Source organism: Rhinolophus sinicus, linkage group LG10 (assembly GCF_036562045.2).
Source record: "Rhinolophus sinicus isolate RSC01 linkage group LG10, ASM3656204v1, whole genome shotgun sequence".
NCBI classification, from domain to species: domain Eukaryota; kingdom Metazoa; phylum Chordata; class Mammalia; order Chiroptera; family Rhinolophidae; genus Rhinolophus; species Rhinolophus sinicus.
Genome location: NC_133759.1, coordinates 57,565,263 through 57,587,402, shown reverse-complemented (window position 1 = coordinate 57,587,402; position 22,140 = coordinate 57,565,263). Strand labels below are relative to the sequence as shown.

The 22,140-nt window shown below is 42.0% G+C and overlaps 1 protein-coding gene across 5 annotated transcripts in view; it reads left to right on the top strand.

Annotated features, from left to right (window-relative positions):
• PRICKLE2 (prickle planar cell polarity protein 2) overlaps positions 1-22,140 on the top strand; it is a 338,765-nt gene that overhangs the window by 240,417 nt on the left and 76,208 nt on the right. For all 5 annotated transcript variants that reach the window (XM_074313240.1, XM_074313239.1, XM_019728352.2 and 2 more), the window contains one exon: positions 10,551-10,734. In XM_074313240.1, coding sequence (XP_074169341.1) covers positions 10,551-10,734 — 184 coding nt within the window. The remainder of the gene's footprint in view (positions 1-10,550; positions 10,735-22,140) is intronic.

The following is a 22,140-nucleotide window of genomic DNA, read 5'->3' as shown; positions in this document are numbered from 1 at the left end:
TATTTTAAAAAATTGTAATGTTAGAAGTTACGGGGATAATATAATGAATGTCCATACACCCTTTAAGATTTTTCTATTGTTAATGTTTTGCCACACTTGTACTGCTTGTTCTCTTTCTCTACCCCCACCCCACATTCACACATTATTATTATTATTATTATTATTATTATTATTGAACCATCTGAGAATAAATTGCAGACATCATTCTTTACTTGTGTATATTTCAGTATATCGCCTCAGAACAAGGACATTCTCTTAAATATACCCACGAGTACTCTTCACATTGAAAGTTAAGCTCTAGCTCTTTGTGGCTATATCTTTGTGTCTTAGTTAGACAGGGACCCCTTCTGTGTTGTGTTGTTTTAATTCCTTGCAACACCTACCAGAAAGCATACTACATAGTAGATGTTCTGTGAATTATTGTTTAATAAATGAAGCTGCCTGCAGCAAATACCTTGAGCATTCCCTTCTCCCCTGTTGGCATTCACCATGGGTGTACTGTGACCCTGATTCCTGCCACAGTGGGAGCCACAGTGTTGTGCTTGAGCCTGCCTGTCTTGCATGTGGGGAACCCAGAGGGCCCCAGGAGTGGTCCTCACCCCGTGACTTTTGGGAATTGGTGGATAAGTACCCCTGCATCCTTGACTCTCCAGTGGGACATCTCTAAGGAATGTTGTAGACCATCTCCCGTATCTTGTCAACTGAAATGAGTCACAGTTACCCGAAGTTATAGCAGGCTCATTACCTCACCTTGTGTTGGCATCATTCCCTTCCTGACTTCCCTTCTCTAACTCCCTACCAAGACTTTTTGGGATCATCTCTCAAACTTCTTTATGCTCAGATACCTTTCAAGTATCTGATTCTGGGGAAACCCAGTCTAAGACATTGTCCCTCGATTGCTGAGACATCACACCTAGAAATCAAAGTATAGGAAGAGATGTTCAAAAAAGAAAAATTATCCAGAAGGCTTATTTTTAAAAGAGAATATTTCCACAGCTCAAAAATTACAAGATAAATTAATCTAAAGGAGGACACTGTATATTTCTTCATTGAAATAGAATTGACACCTTAAGAGAGGAAACAGCTGCCACTGAGACTTATCCTATACCAACTTTGGCAGCGCCAGGGGCGAGAAGCTCGTCTTGGTGCAGATGGCCAGAGCCGCTGGAGCCCAGGCGGAGGGCAGGGGGTTAGATGGGGCGAGGCGGCATGGTTTTGGCTCTCAGCACACCCCAGCCTCACACCCAGCTGGCCCTGCCATGGTCTCCGTCCTTTAGCTTCTGTGTTTATTAGGAAATCATTTTTCCTTTCTCACAGAGATAAGAATCTTGCTTCCAGACATGGCAAGTGTCAAGGTTCATGCCTGGGTCCCTCATTCAGACTGAGTGTTTGCCAGAAAGGGGGAAAACAAAATACTGTGGCTGGGATAGGGAGTTAAGGAGCCAGTAAGGCTGCAAATAACAGGATATGCTGACGTCTGGATATCAAGATAGAGGGGTATAAGAATTCCAAGGTGAAGGGAATTAGAATGGAAGAACTTACCTACGCCCACTTAGATGGCATCGTCCCCTAAATTTTACATCTGTGCTTGAGCTTTGGGACACGGAGTGGCTCAGCCAGTTTGGTCACTGTCATCAGTACAGACAATGATGGGAGAGGACAGGCCACACACCACTTCCTGATAATGACTCATTCCACAGTCTTCCCCACTGCAGAGCCTTTGTATTTGCTTTTCCTGTGCCTGGAAAACTCTCTCCCTGGTTTTTCTCAGAGCTGCCTCATACTCAGTCTTCTAGTCACAACTCAAATGTCACTTTAGTGGGGAGGCCTGTCCTGATCCATCCTCGTCTCCCTGTCTCTTTCCATCATGACTCTTAGCACAATCTGTAAGTGGCCAGTATATCTATTTGTTTACCTGTTGTCCCTCTTCTTCACTTGACTCTAAGCTCCATGAGGTTAGAGATGTTGTCTGTCTTAATTACTGCTGTATGCCCAGCATCTTAGTACAGTTCCTGGCACATAGTAGATGCTCAATCAATGTTGTCTGCTTAGATGGTTGGTTGGTAGGTTGGCTGTATCAATAGATATGGATAGAGGGATGGGTGGATGATGGACGGAGAGATGGAGGGAAGGATGGAAAGATACATGGAAGAAGAAAGGGAAGGAAGATTTGGCCACTCTACTTAAAACAAGGTGGTAGAAAGGGCACTGGTCTTGGAGTCAGAGGACACAGGTTCTCATCAGTACAACTTTTCAAGTTGCTTATTATTAATCTAAAATTTTATATCTGTGAAATGGATAACAATGCCAAATTTACAAGACTGATGAGAATGAATAAATGAGATAAACTATGTTAAAATAATGTGAAGATTATAAATCCTACATACTATAAGAAATGATGTTAATAGTAGAATACAGCCACTGCCCACCTTCCCCTGCCGTCTTCCAGTGTGAACGCACCCATTGGAGGCGGGCGTCAGGGCCCTGGAGGGCAGAGGTGTTGTGTGGCGTCCTTGATCCTTTGGGGGCAGACTTGCACCTCTTCAAGCTTCCTCATTTCATTTTAGGCCAGCCTCCACAAATGTAGTTCTTTTTCACTTTCCTCTCTGACCTTGTGATCCTCCACTTGTGTTGTGTGGGGGTGTGGAAGGTGAAAGCTGCAGCCCTGTGTGCGGGTCGTGTGATCCTATAACCTGTGCAGTTTGGGAGAGGAACAGCTTGTGTCCTGTGTGCTCAGTGTTGATAACTCTGACTTATTCACAGCAGGGGCTGGATTACCTCAGCAATGTCTTAGGGCAGGGGACCCTGCCTCCCATTCTTACTGGCTCACTTAAGCACAGCAGGGTCACGCCTTTTTTAAGCACCACCATTGTCTCTATACTCACTTACTTCTGGGCAGCCTCAACCCAGCAAAAACTCTCTTCGCCCAAAACATTTATTTACCTCCCAAAGCCTAGGGAAGGTGCTCCCAAAGGGGAGGAAACTCAGAATAATGTTTGGCTCCTTGGAGGCTGGTGCTTTGCATACATGTCCAAAGCTGATGCTGTCATTGGAAACCTGGGAAATTGAGCAACAGAGCAGACTGAGAAAGCCGGGCTCCTGCCCAGCTGCTCCTGAGCCAGTCCTGCCAGGATGGGTCCTTTAGGTGGTTTGAGGTGACGTAAGTTACTGCAGCACTGAGAGTATGTGACTGATTTACAGAGACCCAATTCAGAGGCAAGGCTTGGTGGTTTTAAATTATCCATGCTCCATCTCTCCCTACTTGCACAGAAAATTGAAAGTCAATAGATGTTGAAATCTGGTTTTCAGATGTTTTTTGTCTGAGGGACCTAACTTAACTCTGAGATACCCATAAATATATATGCAATTCCCATGTTGCCGGCATCTTCCAGGCTATGTAAATAAATTCTCTGATCCTGCTACAGGGCACCAGATGAGAACAAACCCACTTATCTGGGTTGAATGATGCACGTCTATTTGCTGTGAGAGTTGTGTGTGCACGTGTGGGTGGCTCTGGCTCATGTGTTTTCCTTCCCGGCCAGAGCCTTGTCTCTTGGAACTAACTCACTGATGGCGAAGACATAGAATGAAGTCTCGTCTCCAGTTTAACACGCGGGAAAAAGAGGACCAACAGCTGTTTCTGTTTAACAGTGATTAGCTCTGGGATTGTGAGTGTTTTGAAATATTTTTCTTCTTCTTGCTTATCTGTAATTCCTGATCCCTCTATACATTAACTGTGTATTGCTTTTTTTTTTTTTAAGGATAAGGAAGCAGTAACTTTTAATTATAGTAAGAAGTAAAAGAGTTCCTCTTTTCCTCTTATTAATAATAAAAGCAGTTCTTCTTTGCCTTTCAGCGAGCTGGAGTCATGGAAGAATCGAAATACCTAGGACACATCTGTTACTTAGCAAAAAGCTATGGAGGTCTTTGGGTTATTTTAGCCTTTTGTCTTTAACAAAAGTATATTTCCCCACACTTGATTTTGGCTGCCTGAAGGGCTGCCATGTAGAGTCTAGCATTAAGCCTTTCTCATCAATTGCTTGATGTTGGTGTCGAGCCGCTCTTTAAGCAGCCTGCCCCTTGACCGTGTGCATAAAGTGGCCTGAACCTGATCCGGCCGTGGACTTGGGAAAGAGAAGCCTGTACTACAGGAGAGGTGGAAGGCAGGAGGACAGGTGGCAGGGCTGGCAAAATGAGAGACACCGTTCTGGTGGCTGCTCACTCCCTGTCACCTTTTCACGCACATGCCCCGGTGGGTAACCAACTAAATGACCTGTGAGCTTAATGATGTAAGCGTTTAAGGTATGGTGGTTGGGAGATTTTGGCATAGACTCCGGGAATGGTTTTTTAAATATACATTGCCCAGAGTTGCTGAGACCATGAGGTATGTTGGTAGAACCCACGCTGGTTTTTAGACCATGCTCCACCTCAGGTGCTTCCTTCTAACTAGGCGGCTAACTACAGAAGAGTGTCTTCCACGTGTGTGCCAGAATCACCTGGGATGCTAGTGGAAATGCACTTCCTGGGCCCTTGTCAGACCTGTCAAATCAAAGTCACTGGGGTACATTACTACTCCCCAGGTGTCCCCCTGTAATGTCTTGGCAACCAGATGCACCATTTCCCATGCCTACAATCACTATTTATATGCAGAGTGTCATGATTAGGAAGTGTTTGTCTTTTAAAAGTCATTGACAACCTCAGTTTATTTACTTTTTGTCTTCTATCCAATTATTGGGCACCTACTTCATATTTTGATAAGAACTGGAAATGACCTTGAGGAATCCAGGGCTATGGTCTGGTTTCCAAACTTGTCTCTTTGGAACCTTGGGACCTTAAGACAGTGAAAATGGCTGGAGTTTGGGAAGAAGGTTGAGCTTGAAAGAACTTGAATTCAGGGTCTCTTCTCACATCAACTTGCACAGCTCTGTGTTATGTTATCGAATGTATTTCCACATGTTAGTTCTGCAAAAAAATGTTTTCTTCTCATTAAAAAGGGGGGTGGGTGAAAGAGAATGAGAAGGAAATTTTTTTTTAAGGCTTGATGATTACAATCCCGTCCAAATCTAGAATCCTACAGTGTATGACTTGAACTTGTCAAAATCACGATATAAAGGAAGAGCCCTTTTTTGCCTTCATCCTATCACTTCTCACACGAAACAAACCATGGTGGTTCAGCATTCAGTGTTGTAAATAGCTTGTCAACATCTCAAGGATGAGACCCCCCCCTCCCCACACACACCCAATCTATTTATAATGAATATTCCACATCATGGTAGGTAAGTGAATTGGTATAAATTGCTAGTCATGCTTCGAATGTGGTCACTGGTGCAGATGGCCAGCGGACTGTGAGATGGTTAAAAAGAGCCTCCACCTGTCGGCATGTGTATTCAGTGGCAGAGCAGATTGTGGCTTCTGAACGGGCAAGTGAGTGAATGAATAGCTGCAACTTTGGGGTGGGGGGGTGTTGCAAGGCTTATTGCTGGGTAGAGGGAGGGAAGAAAGGGGAATGCAGGGTCTCTGCAATCTAAATCATGCCTTATTCTTGGAAACTTGTCATTCACAAACCCAATTATGTGCAGGTAGAATGTCAACTCTGACAGAATGAAACCAATGCATGCTTTATATGGTTGGCTTTAAAAAAAAAAAAAAGAAATCTTGCTTTACTAGCAGGTTCTATTTTCATAAATGTCTATTTGGGAAAAAAGAAAAGCCAAATCATATATTTCCCCACGCACTCCTGAAAAGCTTTAATCAGTGTGTCGAAAGAGAGATCCGTTGAGTGTTGCTGTGTGCATCTTGCCCAGGGTTGGGGGAGTAGGCCAGAAAGACGGGAGGACCAGGAGAAACCCCCTGGGCTTTACACCCTAACCCTCTGCTCCTTTCTGAGCATCCGGGCCTTGGGTTCCCCGTTTGTAAACCGATGATATTAAATTAGTCTTTCCAAAGGCTGTCATGGAACCACTCAAAGCTTGAAAATTCTTTGCAAATAAAAATGCCTTGCCACGGGAGTGCCTGTTAATTATAAATGAGGAGTAGAAGGCAAGCAGCTCGCAGGGAAATACATAAGGTCCTCATGGTTTTGGTTTACCATTTTTATTTTCTTTCCTTCTTTTTTCCTGTTTGGTTTTGATTTTTCTGAATGTGTTTGTTGTTCAGGAGTAAAAGGGTATTCTGTGGTTGGAATCAGGTATGACGCCTATAGGTCATTGTTTTTGTTGAGGGGTTAGGTAGATCTCACTTTGAATCTCTGTTCTGCTTGCTATTTAGCAGAACATACTCTAAACACATTGCTTAACTTTCTGGGCCTTTGTCTTCTTGTCTGGAAAGTGGGGGTGACATTTCCTTTCTTGGAGGAATGGTGTGCACATCTGGACTCCTGTATGTAACGTTTAAGAAAGTCCAACACTGTGCATCTGCTTGCGATGCCCCCACCTCTACCCTGATCACCCTTCTCCTGCTTCACCTTTCTTGTTTTCCATTGCACTTAGCACCTTTCATATACTATATGATGGTATGAGTTGTGGTGTTTATTGCTTATTGTATGTTTCTCTCCCTCTGAGAATGGAGGTTCCATGAGGACAGGAATCCGTGGTTTGGTTAGGTATCTCCAGGGCCTAGATACTTGAAGCTTTTTGTTGAATGACTAACTAGGGCCCTTAGCCCTCTCCCCTTTCTCCTACGCTCATGCTTCTGCGCACTGAGACTCATTCTGGATCTGGTTCTGCAGTTCTGTGTTTTGCTCTCTTCTTGTCTTTTTCCTTCTCCTGGAGTTGAATTCATTAGATCACATCCGTCCAGCATCAAATGGTGTGCTCGTCCCTGAATTGCTGAAGAAGAATCACTGATGAATATTCTGGAGTCTAAATTTGGTAAAAATTCCTGTACTTTTTTTTTTTAAGTATGTCTTTCTAGTAAAAACCATTAGTCACCTAAATTTGCTTAAACGTACTAAAACTTTTTTTTCCTTTATGTCATAAGCTGGCATAAAAAATTCTGGAGTGAAAAAAACCTGACCACTTTCCAATACCACTGACTTCTTTACAGTAGCTAATTAATTAGTTACTGTTAAAATAAGCTCTGACTATTTTAAAAAGAACAGCCATGGTTTGGATGAAATGTCTTTGAATTTGGAGATGCAAACCAGATCCAATTGTGCATTCTATCTGTGTGTATTTTCAGTCTGATAAAAAGCAGGAAGTAGGAAATCTGACAAGCCTCATTTAGCTGGACTAAACTCGTTTTGTTTCTTCAGTACATTTTGGTGTCAAAATTCAGGCATAAGACATTAACAGAATAAGGACAAAAGCCAACTGCTCATCTCAATGATGCAAAAGAAAGTATTTGACAAAATGCAACACCCTTTTGTGATAAAAACACTCAACAAACCTGCAGGAAGGAAACTTCTTCAATTTGATAAAGGGTATATACAAAAAGCCCACAGCCAAACCACCCTTGACCGTGAAAGATTGGATGCTTTCTCTTAAGATCAGAAGCCAGACAAAAATGTCCATACATGCCACTTCTATTCACCATTTACTGGAGGTCTTAGCCAGGGCAATAAGGCAAGACAAAGACATAAAAGGCATCAGATTGGAAAAAAGAAATGAAACTGTCTCTATTCGCGATGACATGCTCTTGTATATAGAAAATCCTAAGGAATTGCACACACACACACACACACACACACACACACACACAGAACAAATAAACAAGTTCAGCAAAATGGTATGATACAAAATCAATGTACAAATACCATTTGTGTTTCTATACAATAACAATCTAAAAACAAAATTAAGCAAACAATTCCATTTGTAATGGCATAAAAAAATACTTAGTAATAAATGGAACAAAAGAAGTTCAAGGCTTGTAACAGAAAAACCACAAAATAGCACTGAAAGAAAATAGACTGGAATAAATGGAAAGGCATCCTTTGTTCATGGATCGAAAGATTTAATATTGTTAAGAGAGCAATATTCTCCAAGTTGATGTACAGAGTCAATGCAATCCTATCAAAATCCCAGCAGGATTGTTTGCAGAAATTGGCAAGTTGATTCTAAAATTTATATTTTATGATGCAGATGCCAGGGACCCAGAAGAACCAAAACCATTTTTTAAAAGAGGAATAAAATTGAAGGATTCACACATCACAATTTCAAAACTTACTACAAAACTATAGTAATCAAGACAGTGTAGTCCTGACATAAGAATAGACATATAGAACAGTAGAATGGCATTGAGAGTCCAGAAATCTTTACATTTACAATCAATTGATATTTGACAAGGAAGCCAAGACAATTCAATGGGGAAAAAATAGACTTTTCAACAAATGGTGCTGGGACAGTTGGATAGCTACTTGAGAATGAACTTGGACTCCTACCTCATGCCATATATGAAAATTAACTCAAAGTGGAGCATATACCCACTTATAAGACCTAAAACCATAAAACTCTTAGATGAAAATACAGAAGTAAATCTTTATCACATTGGGTCAGGCAATAGTCTCTTAAATACGATACCAAAAGCATAAGCAATAACTGAAAAAATAAATTGGACTTCATCAAAATAAAAACCTTTATCTTTCAACAGACATCATCAAGAAAGTGAAGACAACCCACAGAATGGGAGAAAATTTTTATAAATCATATATCTTATAAAGGACTTGTATCCAGAAAATATATAAAGAATGCTTACAAACATAATAAAAGACAAATCATTTTTTAAATGGACGAAGGATTTGAATAGACATTTTCCCAAAGAAGATATATAATAAGCATGTAAAAAGATGCTCGAATCATTAGCCATGAAGGAAGTGCAAATCAAAACCACAATATGATTCCACTTCACCCCCACTAGAATGTCAACCATCAAAAAGGACAATAACAGGTGTAGCAGGGAAGGGGAGAAAATGGAACACTCATTCATTGATGGTGGGAATGTAAAACGGTGCACATATTTTTGAAAAACAGTTTGACAGTTCCCCAAATTGTTAAACATAAAGTTACCATATGACGCAGCAATTGTACTCCTAGGTATATACCCAAGAGAATTGAAAACACACACACACACACACACACACACACAAACTTGTACATAAATATTCTGAACAGCATTATTCACAAAATCAAAAGGGGGAAACAATCTAAATCTCTACCAACTGATAAATAGATAAGCAACATGTATTATTATTGCATCCATACAATGGGATATTATAATGCAATGAAAGCAAATGAAGAATTGACACATGCTACAACACGGTTTAACCTTGAAAACATCATTCTATGTGAAAGAAGCCTGTTTCAAAAGACTACATGTTGTACGATTGCATTTATGTGAAATTTCTAGAGTAGGCAAAACAATAGAAGCAGAAAGTGACTAGTGGTAGTCAGGACGTGGCGTGAAGGAAATGTGAGAGGTTGCTGCCAGTGTGCACAGGGCTTCTTTGGGGGACGATGAAAATGTTCTAAAATTAGACAGTGGTGAGAGCTTCACAACTCTGGGAATATACTAAAAGTACACTTTGAAATGATGAATTTTATGGTCTGTGAATTATATCTTTATAAAGCTGTTATCAAAAAATCCAGGCACATGTGGGAATTAGGATTCTGGGTTCTTCATTGCCCTTATAAGGTGCTACTGAAGCTAATCATAAAGATGAGAGTACACGTATAATGGCTTATTTTCTTAAAAGCTTCCTCCTCCATTTTTTTTCTCTACTTTATTGGTGGAAGCTAGAAATGCTTTGTGTTGTTGACATGAACCTTTTTATTGCTTCGTCATTTGTGTAGCCATGGAAAAGGGAACAGATGGTAACCTTAAAAGAAACGTTCAATTTTGGGGAGAGATTTTTATTGTTGGCTGCTACCTTTTGAAATAATTCACTTGCATGATGCTCTTGTATATTAAAAATGAAAAACGACCAATGTAGGGAAGATGTGGGTTTCTAATGAGAATTTCAAACCTACGTGGATCTTTAGTGGAGGTAAAAATGTCTTTCCCATGAAATCTTAGGACCAGATTTGTTTAGTGGAAAAAAATATTTTTGCTCTTCTTAAAGAAAATCTCACCTACAGTTTTTTTAAAAACTACTTCTGTTTACAAAGGTCTAGGCACCTTTTATAAAAATGGTGCATAATCAATATTTGTGAAATCTACTGGTAATATTTCTGGTCAGCATATGCATTATATCTAATTGCTATTAGTCTAAGAAATCATGTTCACGGTCCATATCCAGTGTTCTACCTAGTAAAATAAGATATTTTGACATTCTTCTTGGGATACTGATTTAGAAGAAAAAGTTGGGGTCCATGGTGAAACATACTTAGCATGCTTACCTGGTGATCTCTGACCTTTTACGGCTTTTCCACGTGTGCAGTGTCATACCTCTACAAAGACAGGTATGCTGTGGTATGCTCCTTTAGATGTTTTTGCCAAAAGCCAGTTGCCAAGGAATGCGTTTGTGGTTTGGGATCCAAGGACTGGGGACTGGCAGACCAGATGAAAAAATGGTTTATTTTGCTTTCCTTCTCACCTGCCGCCTTTGCTTCTTGCAGGAAGATCTGTCTGCACTGCAAGTGCCCTCAGGAAGAGCACATGGTGACAGTGATGCCCCTGGACATGGAGAAGACCGTCAGCAAACTCATGTTTGACTTCCAGCGGAACTCCACCTCGGACGATGACTCGGGCTGCGCCCTGGAGGAATACGCCTGGGTCCCACCAGGGCTGAAGCCTGAACAGGTACCATTTGGGACGTGAGGGTGATTGTGGTTTGGCTTTTACCTTTGTCTTGCCCATCCTTTCTCATTCCAGCTGAGAAGGAAGAGTTGACTTGGATGATTCAGGGAGGAGGTTGGGGCTCCGTGGGTTGATGATGTCCAGGGCCCCAATAGGAAATGAGGAAGAGAAATGAAAATTTCTCAGCATTGTGTGGGCCATTCCTAATTCATTCTGTATCATCGTTATTAACTGGTAACAGAAGATTGTCTAGAAACTTATGAGCAATGTTGGTTTTGAAACATTATAGTGAAACTTCAATTCTGGAGAGGGGTGGGGAGTTCTACACTGGCCATGAATCTTAATGTTAAGCTTCTTTGTAAAGGAGAGTGAGGAAATTGGGATTCGCCTTATTTTTCCCAGTGACATATGTTGTGTTAAATATTACGTTTGGCCTTGCTTTACAAAGAAAGACATTGGCATTTCCTGAAATATTTTGGCACTACCCATAAGCTGTAAATATTGTTGGCTCGATGAGATGAACTTGGTTTCTTTCTGTTTCACTGCATTTTTCTCAGTGATATACAGCCTTTGCTCTGCATTTCTTGGTACTTGGAATTTTCTCATCCACCAGCCTCAGTGTTGGTTTAGAAGCCCCTTCTGTAGCCTGGATATTTTCATGATCTTCTCTGTGCATGTTTGAGAGACAGGTTTACCAGAATCTTAAGTGTTCGACCACTATCCCCTTCCTCTGACACAGACAATTTCTTGCTCCGGAGACTTTTTTCATGTCTGACAGAATCTTTTGAAGCTTATAAAGCCCTGAAATTTTAAGTCAGGAACTTCAGATGTGATCATGATTTTAGAAAAAGTTCTTCATGATTCAGAAAGACCCAAGAATTCACCAACAGTTAAGAGTGGGACCCTAATAGCATGTCTTTGATTAGCTGTTTCTTATTTTCTTCTTCCAATATTGAGGTTGCAAATTGGCTGATGAAATCAAGCACAGACAGGATTTGTTTAGCCAGCAAAGAATTGTTTAAATTTTTCAATTAGTTACTAATACTTAAAAATTAGCGGTTTTTATTTAAAAGTTCATATTCTGCTATAAGAAAAGATGAAATAGTGCCAGTTGTGACAACATGGATGAACCTTGAGATTATTATGCTGAGCGAAATAAGTCAGACAGAAAAAGTTGAGAACCGTACAATTTCACTATTAAGTGGGATATAAGACTGAAAGCAGCAAAGGAACAAGGCAAACAAACAAAGAAACAAAAACTTATAGACATAGACAAAGTTTAGTGGTTACCAGAGGGTAAGCGGTGGGGGGTGGGAGATGAGGGTAAAGGGAATCAAATATATGGTGATGGAAGGAGAACTAACTCTGGGTGGTGAACACACAATGTGGTATATAGATGATGTATTAGAGAATTGTTCACTTGAAACCTATGTGACTTTACTAACCATTGTCACCCCAATAAACTTTTTTAAAAAAGTTCATATTTATATCTTGAAAATTTGAGGATCTGAACTCTCATTTCTGTAAGGATTGGTGTCTGGCCTTCGAGTGGAGCACTAGCCTTTCTTCCTGGACAGAGCGCGCACTCTCCAAGTCACTCCCGGCTCACTGAGCCCACGCCCTCCCTTTGCGTTACCTTCCTAAACCCTATGTTTGTGATCTCTATTCTAATTCTTCCTGTGGTGAAAATATCTTAGAAAAGAAATATTCACAGGAATAATCTCCAAGAGAATTGAAGGAAGTTCTCTGTTGGGATATTAGCAGAAAGAAATAAGAGCATTTTCTCTGTTTGTAGGATGAGGTGATACCTTTATTTATTTATTTATTTATTTATTTATTTATTTATTTATTTATTATTTTTTAAGATTTACTGGGGAATATTGGGGAACAGTGTGTTTCTCCAGGGCCCATCAGCTCCAAGTTGTTGCCCTTCAGTCTAGTTGTGGAGGGCGCAGCTCAGCTCCAAGTCCAGTCGCCCTTTTCAATCTTTAGTTGCAGGGGGCACAGCCCACCATCCTGTGTGGGAATTGAACCAGCAACCCTGTTGTTGAGAGCCCACACTCTAACCAACTGAGCCATCCCAAACGCCCCTCCAGAAGCTCAGCGGCAGCGGGTTGTCTTCCATCTAGTTGTGGAGGCCACAATTCACTGGCCCATGTGGGAATCAAACCGGCAACCCTGTTATTCAGAACTCATGCTCTAACCAACTGAGCCATCTGGCCGCCCTGAGGTGATATCTTTATTTTCTTCTGTTTCAGTAAAGACTGTATTATTCAAGAGTAAGTTTAAGAAGAATGAGAGTATCTCACTGGGTTTGTCTGGAAACTCAAATAAGGTGGTGGGTGACTGAATGTCTTTGTTTGACCGTTCTACCTCCAGGGAGTTTTCACACCGAGATGCCTGTAAGCTCACTTCATTTTCTTGCTTACCTCATTTCCAGCAGCTTCTTTCTAAAAGACCCATCTTTCTTTTGTTCACGGTGCTTCCTGCTAAATTGGGCCCTGAAATTCCAAAGTTAAGCTTTTTTCAGTTACCTGCATAGGTATATTCTTCTCTAAGATGATTAAATGTCATTCTATGATGTTCAGATTCAGAGAAAATTTTCTTTTGACCCAAGAAAACAGACAATGGCAAGAGCTAGGTCTTAGTTAAATTCATCAATTTAAAAAGTGAGTGCTTGTGGTATTTTTGGAGGCCAGTTGACTCATCTGAAATGAATGTCTTTGGAAAGTATAAAACAACATTCTTTGATTTGTTTTGAAAGAAATTGATTACTGCTCTTAAACAAGTGGTTTGAATTACATCAGATGAAAGGATATTCCTATCTCTTTTGCTTCTATTGTTCTTTGGTTTTCTTTATTCCCTACACTGACTCAAACATGTATGACACAGATGATTAGAAAGGAAGTTGTTCTCCATAAAGAGACTCTCCTTCAGCCATGTGAAGGGCTCTATGTTTGCCTAATAAAATGTGAGTCTCTATTCAAGATGTTTGAAGGGATCATGTTGCATGAAAGCAATGGGCTTCAAATTTTTTAATGATGAGATCTTTTGAAGTTTATGAGTTACGGAACTGTTTATAGGTTTAAACATTTAAAAAACCTGTGCAGTATGTTCTAAGATTAGAAAAATTTGAGTCCAAAATGCCCTTCCTTAATAAAAATTCACTAACAACTATTCATGTTAGTTGTCTCTGGTTCGAGAAAAACCATTTTTCTATTGAGAGAAATTATAATGAACATTAAAATGCTTTGTGCTGGAGGCAAAATACTAAAGACTAGTTAGGGTTGAGAGTAAAGTGCTTTCATTTTTGTTTGAAACTTTTCATTTCACTCCTTGATTGTGGGGTTGGTTAATATCCCTTCAGGTGACACTCTTATGATTCTATTTCTTCTGAGAAATGCCTTCAATTAAATGTAATGCAAACGAAAGTCACCTCACCAAGTTCTTGAATATGTGCATTTAGTTTTAGTAAAATCTGCTAGCTGCAAAACCTTACTTTCTTAAAATAGTATGAAAAATGGTAAATATAACAGATGATGCCAGAAAGGACAGGCACTTATCTCGTGATTTTTAATGACTGGCCTGAAAAGTAACCAGGAGGTTGCTCAGATCCTTTGGCTTTGGTTACTCCCGTTAAGGTGTTCCATGTCATCCAGAGAGCCGAGCCTGTGGCAGCAAAACAGAAAACTGGAATCAGCCCTGATTCCCCATCTGAAGCCATCAATAAGTCTCCAATTTCTCTTCAAGCTGAAACAGTTAATATTAATAGTATGTGTCCTGTCTCTTGTAGATACTATGGCTATAAATTTACAGTACATAATACTTTAGCAAGGATTTGGAGAATATTTATCAAGCTAAAAGAAAGGCAAACGAAGAGCAGGGTTTCTCAAGGTCAGCGCTATTGACATTTTGGACGCCACAGTTCTTTGCTGTTTAGACTTGCTGTGCATTGCAGGATGTTTAGCTGCACCCCTGGCCTCTACCCACTAGATGCCAGTAGCACACACCACCACCCCCAACATTGGGATAACCAAACATGTGTCCAGACATTGCCCAGTGTCCCTGGGAATGGTTTGAGTACCACTGGGTGAAAGTATGTTAAAAACTGGAGTATCTATCAGCAAAACTCTGGCCCAATGGAGATAAAAAAGGATGGCTCGATGCAACAAACATTTATTGAACATCTACTATGTTGAAGCTCCAATATAATAGCTACTGTCTTTTAACGTGCTCAAGCATTTGGCAGAGTGAAAAAGTGTTGATCTCATGAGACCAGATCCTGCTACCTCCCCCACCCCCGCAAGTCAAAGCAAGAATTGGAGTGGCGTGAGGAGTAGGCAGGGTGGGTCACCTTTTCGTGCTCCAAAACAGAAATTGTTTTTTCCTTTTATAAAGGGAAGGCTTCCTCATTGAAAAAAAACACACAAAAAGTACTCATAGTTCCACCAACTAAAGAAAATTGTTTCCCAAACCACTTTGCATATATATAATAAGTATCCACACGTATGTAGGAGTACATTTCTGTTTTATTTTGGACAAAAATGTGATGACACTATCCACTTATTTTTTCCACTTCATGTATTGTGACTTTTTTTTTCCACTTCATGTATTGTGAAGATTTTTCTCACTCAGTATATTTAGATCCAGATTATCCTTTGGAATGAGGGTATAGTTCTCCATTGGTAGTTTCAAACCTGGAGTGCTACCACCACACGAGGGGACATTTGGAAATGTATATTGGAGAGGAGGAGGTTATTGTCACATGACTGGGAAACTCCACTAGCGTTTCCACGGGTAGGAGCTTAGGACGCTAAACATCCTGAAAAGTACTAGATGATCCTGTTCAAAGGAGAATGGATTCATCCCAAGTACCAAGAGTGCCACCATTGGGCAGCCCTAAGCTGCAGGTTTGTTTTTGGACGCCGTGTTGTTGGTAGCTTTCTTTGATATTAAATAAGGTGGCAGCAGCCCACCTTCCTATATACCTGCCTGTTCCTCTCCTGAAGAAAAATTCCTAGGTGGAGTGGTCACGTGTAAAGCTCTTTAAAGCATTTGATTTATTGCGCTGAACTGCCCTCCAGAAAGGTGGTGAGTGCTGCGCCCTCTGGGTGGATGGCCTCCATTAGGTACGTGGATGTGGACGTGGTTTTTCTATTAGTCCCTCTACTCGCTGCCCCTTGAAAATCTGAAGAGGCCATCAGACTGTTTCTCTCGAGTGAATGCCCTTTTCATCGATGTTTTGTTTGCTCCACGTATCTGTGGGTGTTCTCAAATATAAATGTCATGAAATCCAAAGATTAGTCATTTTTACCTTGCTCCTAACTGTGTTTTTGCACATAAAGAGTGGCGACTAGGTTATTTGTCCGGAACGCTCAAGTTTCCCTTCCAACTGTCCCAGAAAGAATGAAGAGTAGATACCAGGAGTAATTGCTCAATGTTTGGCTGTTGAGATGTGCTGCCATAAGTGGCAAAATAAGCTCTCCAACGCTACCTGGAAATGGGGTTGAATTAGTTGGTATTGAGCCCTGCAAAAGTCTAAAATATCTTTATTGGGGGGTACATAAAATTGTTTATTTGGTTTTTAATTTGTAGACTGTTATCCACCCATCAGATATCAGATTGAATGTTTCCTCAAGAAGCTTCTCTGGCCACTACCCCCATCTCCCAGGACAAGGCTAGGTCCCATTTACATGCTTTATTGTCAAGGTCTGAACTTTTCCTTGTGAGCACTCATCAAACTTGTAATTAGATAGTTAATGGTGTAATTAATTGTTTAATATTTGGCTCCCTCACTCTGTTTTAAGATGCAGGAGGGTAGGAATCTTGTCTGCTTTGTGTTTTAGAAATCCCCAGCACCTAGCACAGCGCCTGACACATGTAGCCACCCAGCACATGTTTGTTAGGAGACAGGCAGGTGACCGGCATCCTCTGATGAACCAGAAATGTTCAGGGTTGCATCACACTGAAAAGATACAAGACTTTTAAATGTTTTTCTACATGAAGAATGATTGCATATCAATTATTCCTGCTCCCTGTGCTTCTCTTAAAAGTATGTGTTCTGAGCAGATCCCCCTAACCAGGCCAACTGCTTCCGAGATTTCTTAGGTTGCAAAGGGCAGGAGGTAGTTGGCATCTTTGAAGGATGGTGCTCCAGCACTCCTGGCTCCAAGACTCGGGGTCTGGAGCAGGGTGGGAGGAGCCGAGGACCTGGCCGAGGCCCTTCGTGTTCCCTCACCAGGGAACCATTTGTGTCTCCATCCCAATCTGGGGAGCCATTGGGAGTCCCAGTGTGGGCAGGAAGCAGCAGGGCCTGGAGGCAAGAGTGTCCTTCTAATCAGGCACATCTAGCTGCTGCTCCCTCCCTCTCTGACCTCAAGACAGTTGTTCAACTTCCAGGAGCCTCAGTTTCCTCTTGATACTGATGATGACCATGGAGAAAATTACTGAACTTTCTTCCAACACTTGATATGTACCCATCACCATTTTTAACTTTGTGTGCATTATTGTGTTTAATTCTCATAACAGCTTTATTTGGTAATTATTATTCTGGTCTCTGTTATAGAGGGGAGTAATGCAAGGCTCAGAGAAGTGAAATAACTTGCCCGAGATCACACAGCTAGTGAGCAGCAGAGACGCATTCAGTCTCAGACAACCTGACCCGGGGGCCAAAACTCTGACAGCTGTAGACCCCAGGACTCATCTGGGCCCCGAGTGAGGAAGTGTGTGTAAAGCTGCTAGTGTGTTTGCACACAGAAGCTGCTCAATGAAATGCTTGTTTCCTTCTGTCCCTTCTTGTGAGGCTGTAGTAAGTGGCATTGATGACTGCTGCCCTGAGTGGGCAGGGAGAGGGGAAGGAATTTGGACTGTCCAAGACAGACGGAGGCTAGGTGGGGTTGGAAGAGAGAGGGGTGAAGCATAGACATAACAGAAATCCTGGATTACTTCTCAGCCTTCTCGAAGGCTTTTAGTAAAATAATTGTGAATTCTGCCTGCACGGGAGCCTCTGTGCTCCCCAATTTCTTGGTCGTGGGGTTATTATAAAGGTGCAGCTTCATTCATATCAACTTGGACAGGGGCCCAGACGGAGCCACCAGACTATGCCTCCTGACACCCAGCTGGGCCTCAGGGCTGTGTGCTCTGAGCTCTGCCACCTGCCCGCCTCAGTGCCTGCGACCTGCAGCGTCAGAGTCCCAGGCCTGCGAGCAGGGCATCCCTGCAGACTTTTCTGTAGGTTACTCGGAATGCAAAGAGAGCCTTCCCACCAAGAAGAATATTCTACCAGCCCCCCTTTGGGGAGCAGCAGGTTCAGCAGGGGTGGTCCCTGGCTCTGCCTCTTACTTTGCCACTCAGAGCTTTGTTCGCACCTGTCTCTAATGGGGGGGCTGAGGGCTGTGGGGCAGCGCTCCACTGGACTTTATTCCCTTTAAGGAGAGAGTGAGGAATGAAACAGAGAGCATGCTGGAGGATTTTGTGAAAAAGGAATAGCAATTAGGCTTTTTTCATTCATTCATTCATTCATTCATTCATTCATTCATTCATTCATTCATTCATTCACTTATTCAGCCAATATCTAATATGCACCCACTATGTGTCAGGCACTGTTCTAGGCACTGGGGATAAAACAATAAACAAGATAATGAAGATTTCTGCTATATTGTAGTTGCAAGCCAGTGTTGGATACATGTAAATTAGAAAACAAATGATCAAGATAATTCAAGATTGTGATTTAAAAAAAGAACAATGATGTTAATAACAGTGATATAAACATTTAGTGAACTCTGACATGTGCCAGGCATTATCCTAGGTTCTTTACAAGTTGTGTCTCCTTTAATTTAGACTATTAAGAAACTATAACAGCTTCTGTGATAATGGACGTGGGCGGGGGTGTTGGAAGGGTTGCTGATTTACACTGATTGGGCAGGGATGGCTTCTCTGGGGAGGCAGTATTTGAGCAGCCACTGAATGACTGACAAAGCCTGCCAGGCAAAGACCTGGCTTGTTACAGAAGTGCTTCATTTGCGTGCACCTCAGAAGTGAAATGGAATCGATACCAACTTTGTCTGCACAAAGAATTTGGGGAGAGTGTTGGATGGTTTGGGGAGAAATGAATGGAGCCCATGCTTGTCCAGCTCCTGCGGAGGCATCCGTGGACCTGAGGACTGGAAAGTCCCACTGCTGTGTGTACCCCTGGGAAACCAGAGGAGCCCCCATCACCCATCATGCCTGCAGGTGGAAATAAGGCAACGGAGAGTCCTCGTTTAGAGACTAGAGGGGTAACAAGGAAACTTCCATGTGCCGAGTGCATAGCAAATACTCCATATACGTTTGTGTCTGGCCCCTTGCCACGTGTCCTACTTTCTAAATGTGAGCCTGTTGGAGGGAGATGTACATTGTCTTGTTCACCACTTTTGCTTGGTGCCTAAAATAATGTCTGATACATAGCGCTTATTCAATAAACAAATGTTACATAAATAAACAATCACATTTAATCCTTGTCCCAAATCCCCCACTTTTCCCGTGAAGACCTTGCAGCTCAAAGAGGATCAGAAATTTGACCAGGATGCCACAGCTGGTAAGAGGCTGAGCCAGGATTCACACCATCCGTCTGTCTCGCTCCAGTGCCCATTCAGGCTCTTCTCCCCCCCCACCCCACCCCCACATTCCATGGTGATCCACCGAGGATATCGGATCTCAGGATGCCAACTTGGCGTGTGTTACGAGAGGGAGCAACATGGGTCACACAAGGCTCTTCCATTCTTAGTGGAAGGAGATTTCTCCTACTCAAGTTGACGCTGGTGACTAAGGAATTCCTCTTTTCCCTACCTCCAGTTGCCCCCTCGCTGCACGAAGCCGGCTGGCCTTGCTTTGAAGGCTTGTTTTCCCCACAACGATCTCTCTTTATCTGCGGCTCTTCTCACTCTCTCATCCTGCCTGGGAGCCCACATGGTGACGACTCCGTTTCCTCTACTTCCTCCCAAGGCCCTCTTGTTCCTGGTACAATGTCACATACCTGGGCACTCAACAGTCATACTCATTCCTTCAGCAAATATTTCTGGAGTGCCAGCTCTATGCCACGCACTCTTCCAGGCACTGAGAGAGAGCCGTGAACCAACAGACAAGTATCCCTGCCCTTGTGGCACCGACATTGGAGTGCAGGGTACAGACAAATTAACGACTGAATGGACAGGACATTTTCAGAGAGTATTGAGTGCTGGGAAAGCATTAAAAATGAGTGACATGATTTAGAGCCACGGTTTGGCAAACTTTTTCTGTAAAAAGCCAGTTAATAAATATTTGAGGCTTTGTGGGACTTACAGTCCCTGTCACCAATACCCAACTCTGATGTAATGTGAAAGCAGTCGTACGCAATACATAAATGAATGAGCAGGGCCACAGAACAATAAAACTTTATTTACAAAAACAGACAGTGGACCGGATTTGATCCACAGGCTATAGTTTGCTAGTCCCTGATTTGGATAATCTACTGCAGATAGAAAAGCCTCTCTGAAGGGGTGATATTTGGGCTGAGTTCTTACGTGGAATGATGGTTAAGTTCCTCAGACTTAGTCAGCCTAGTCCAGTGGTTTTCAGACTGCATTAGCACCAGAAGCACTAGTGTCACCTGGGAACTTGTTAAAGATAAAGCCTCCCAGGCCCTGCCACAGAGCTTCTGAACCCGGACTCTGGAGGTGGGCCCAGCAGTCTGTTTCAGCAGGGCCTCCAGGATTTCTGCTGCACGCTGAAGTTGAGAACTGCTGTCAGACCATGGAAAAACCCGTGTGGGAAACATATGGGGCCAAATCTTGTCTCTACCACTTGCTAGCTCCGTAACCTTGGCTGTCCTGAACTTGAGTTGTCTCGTCAACTCAAATGAAATGAAGAGATGTATGCTCACATCTAAAGGAGCTGTAAGAATAAATGAATTATCGTATTTTGCAGCATATAATGCGCTCCCGTGTATAATGCACAGCCACGTTTTGGGCCCAAACTTTCAGGGAAAATAAAAATCTTTCATTTTAATTTTTTAATTTAAATTTTTATTTGTTTACATTTGCGTACTTTGTCTTTGTATTATAAAGGAATTTTAGCATTTATTTTTTAACATATTGTAGTACAAGAAATTTTATGTAACAAATAATTACAAAACACAAGAACAGACACAAGGTACAAAAAACTTTATGTACCAGTAACAAACTTACAATATTTACACCTCATAGAAGACCAAGAACTCTTCGTTGTTGCAAGTTTGTCTTAAGTTCAACAAAACCGATGGTGATCGTATTCCAGGGTATTATTTTGCACACGGATATCATGATTGATTTCTGGAGTTATACTGTTAACTCAAAAGCTTAAAAAAAGAATTAAAAACTTTTATATAGGTACGGAATTAGTACTACCCATGTATAATGCACATCCTTATTTTTCCCTCACACATTTGGGCAAAAGAGTGCGCACTATACACGGCAAAATACGAACTCCCTAAAAGCCCCCAGGCGATGTGGACACATAATAGGTCCTCATCAAGTAGTAATTACTGTCATCACCACCGTCATCATTTGGGTTCAAGACACTGAAGCAGATTTGGCCACGGGAAGCAAGGGGATGAGCTGTCCCCTTCCATCCCCAGCATGTTGCCCCTGGCTGACTTTCCCTGGATGTGGCCTGAATACTGTTTGTCAGAGGAGAATTCTCAAGGCTGTTTGTTAAAGAAGAATTCCAAATGCTTTTAAAATCCTTCCACTGGTCCCGCTTCCTCGGCTTTCTCCTTGGCCTGTTAACCCAGAAGACTCTCTGGTCCCTGTTACTGTGGAACCATGAATTCTACAGCTGTGATGCACCAGTGGGCTGGGGCCGTCGTGCAGGCCCCCAGCTTTACCCTTCACTTTCAGGCAGTTGACAATTTGCTCTCTTTATGTGAGAAGCTATTTATACCAAGGACAGAGCCTGGCAGATGTGAGGGAAAGGAGAGAAGAATGACGAAGTAGTTCATCTCTCAGCCTGCTGGCTGGTCTGGTTCATAGGGAGGGAACACACAATCTAGTAGCCCCTCTAAAAACCCCACAAAAACCATTATTAGACATACCAGCCATTTGCAGCGTTGTCTTCATTTCATTATTCCATCAGCTCATGCTGAGCTCAAAATGGAATTTCATGGCTGCAGTGAATCACATATTTCTCCCAACTGGACTAGATTAAATTTCTTCTAACCTGTATCTCTTATGTTCGCCGTCACTGCCACTTACCCCAGTGTTTTCAGTGCAGTGTGAGAGATGAGTGGGGAAGGGAGGTAAGAAGGAGATAGGAGACCCCCAAACCACCTCCTGAACAGTTCTCAGGAAACCAGTCACATGAACGATGCTGTGTTTATCTTGGCTCCAGAAATGCACTGAATCATCACATGGCAAT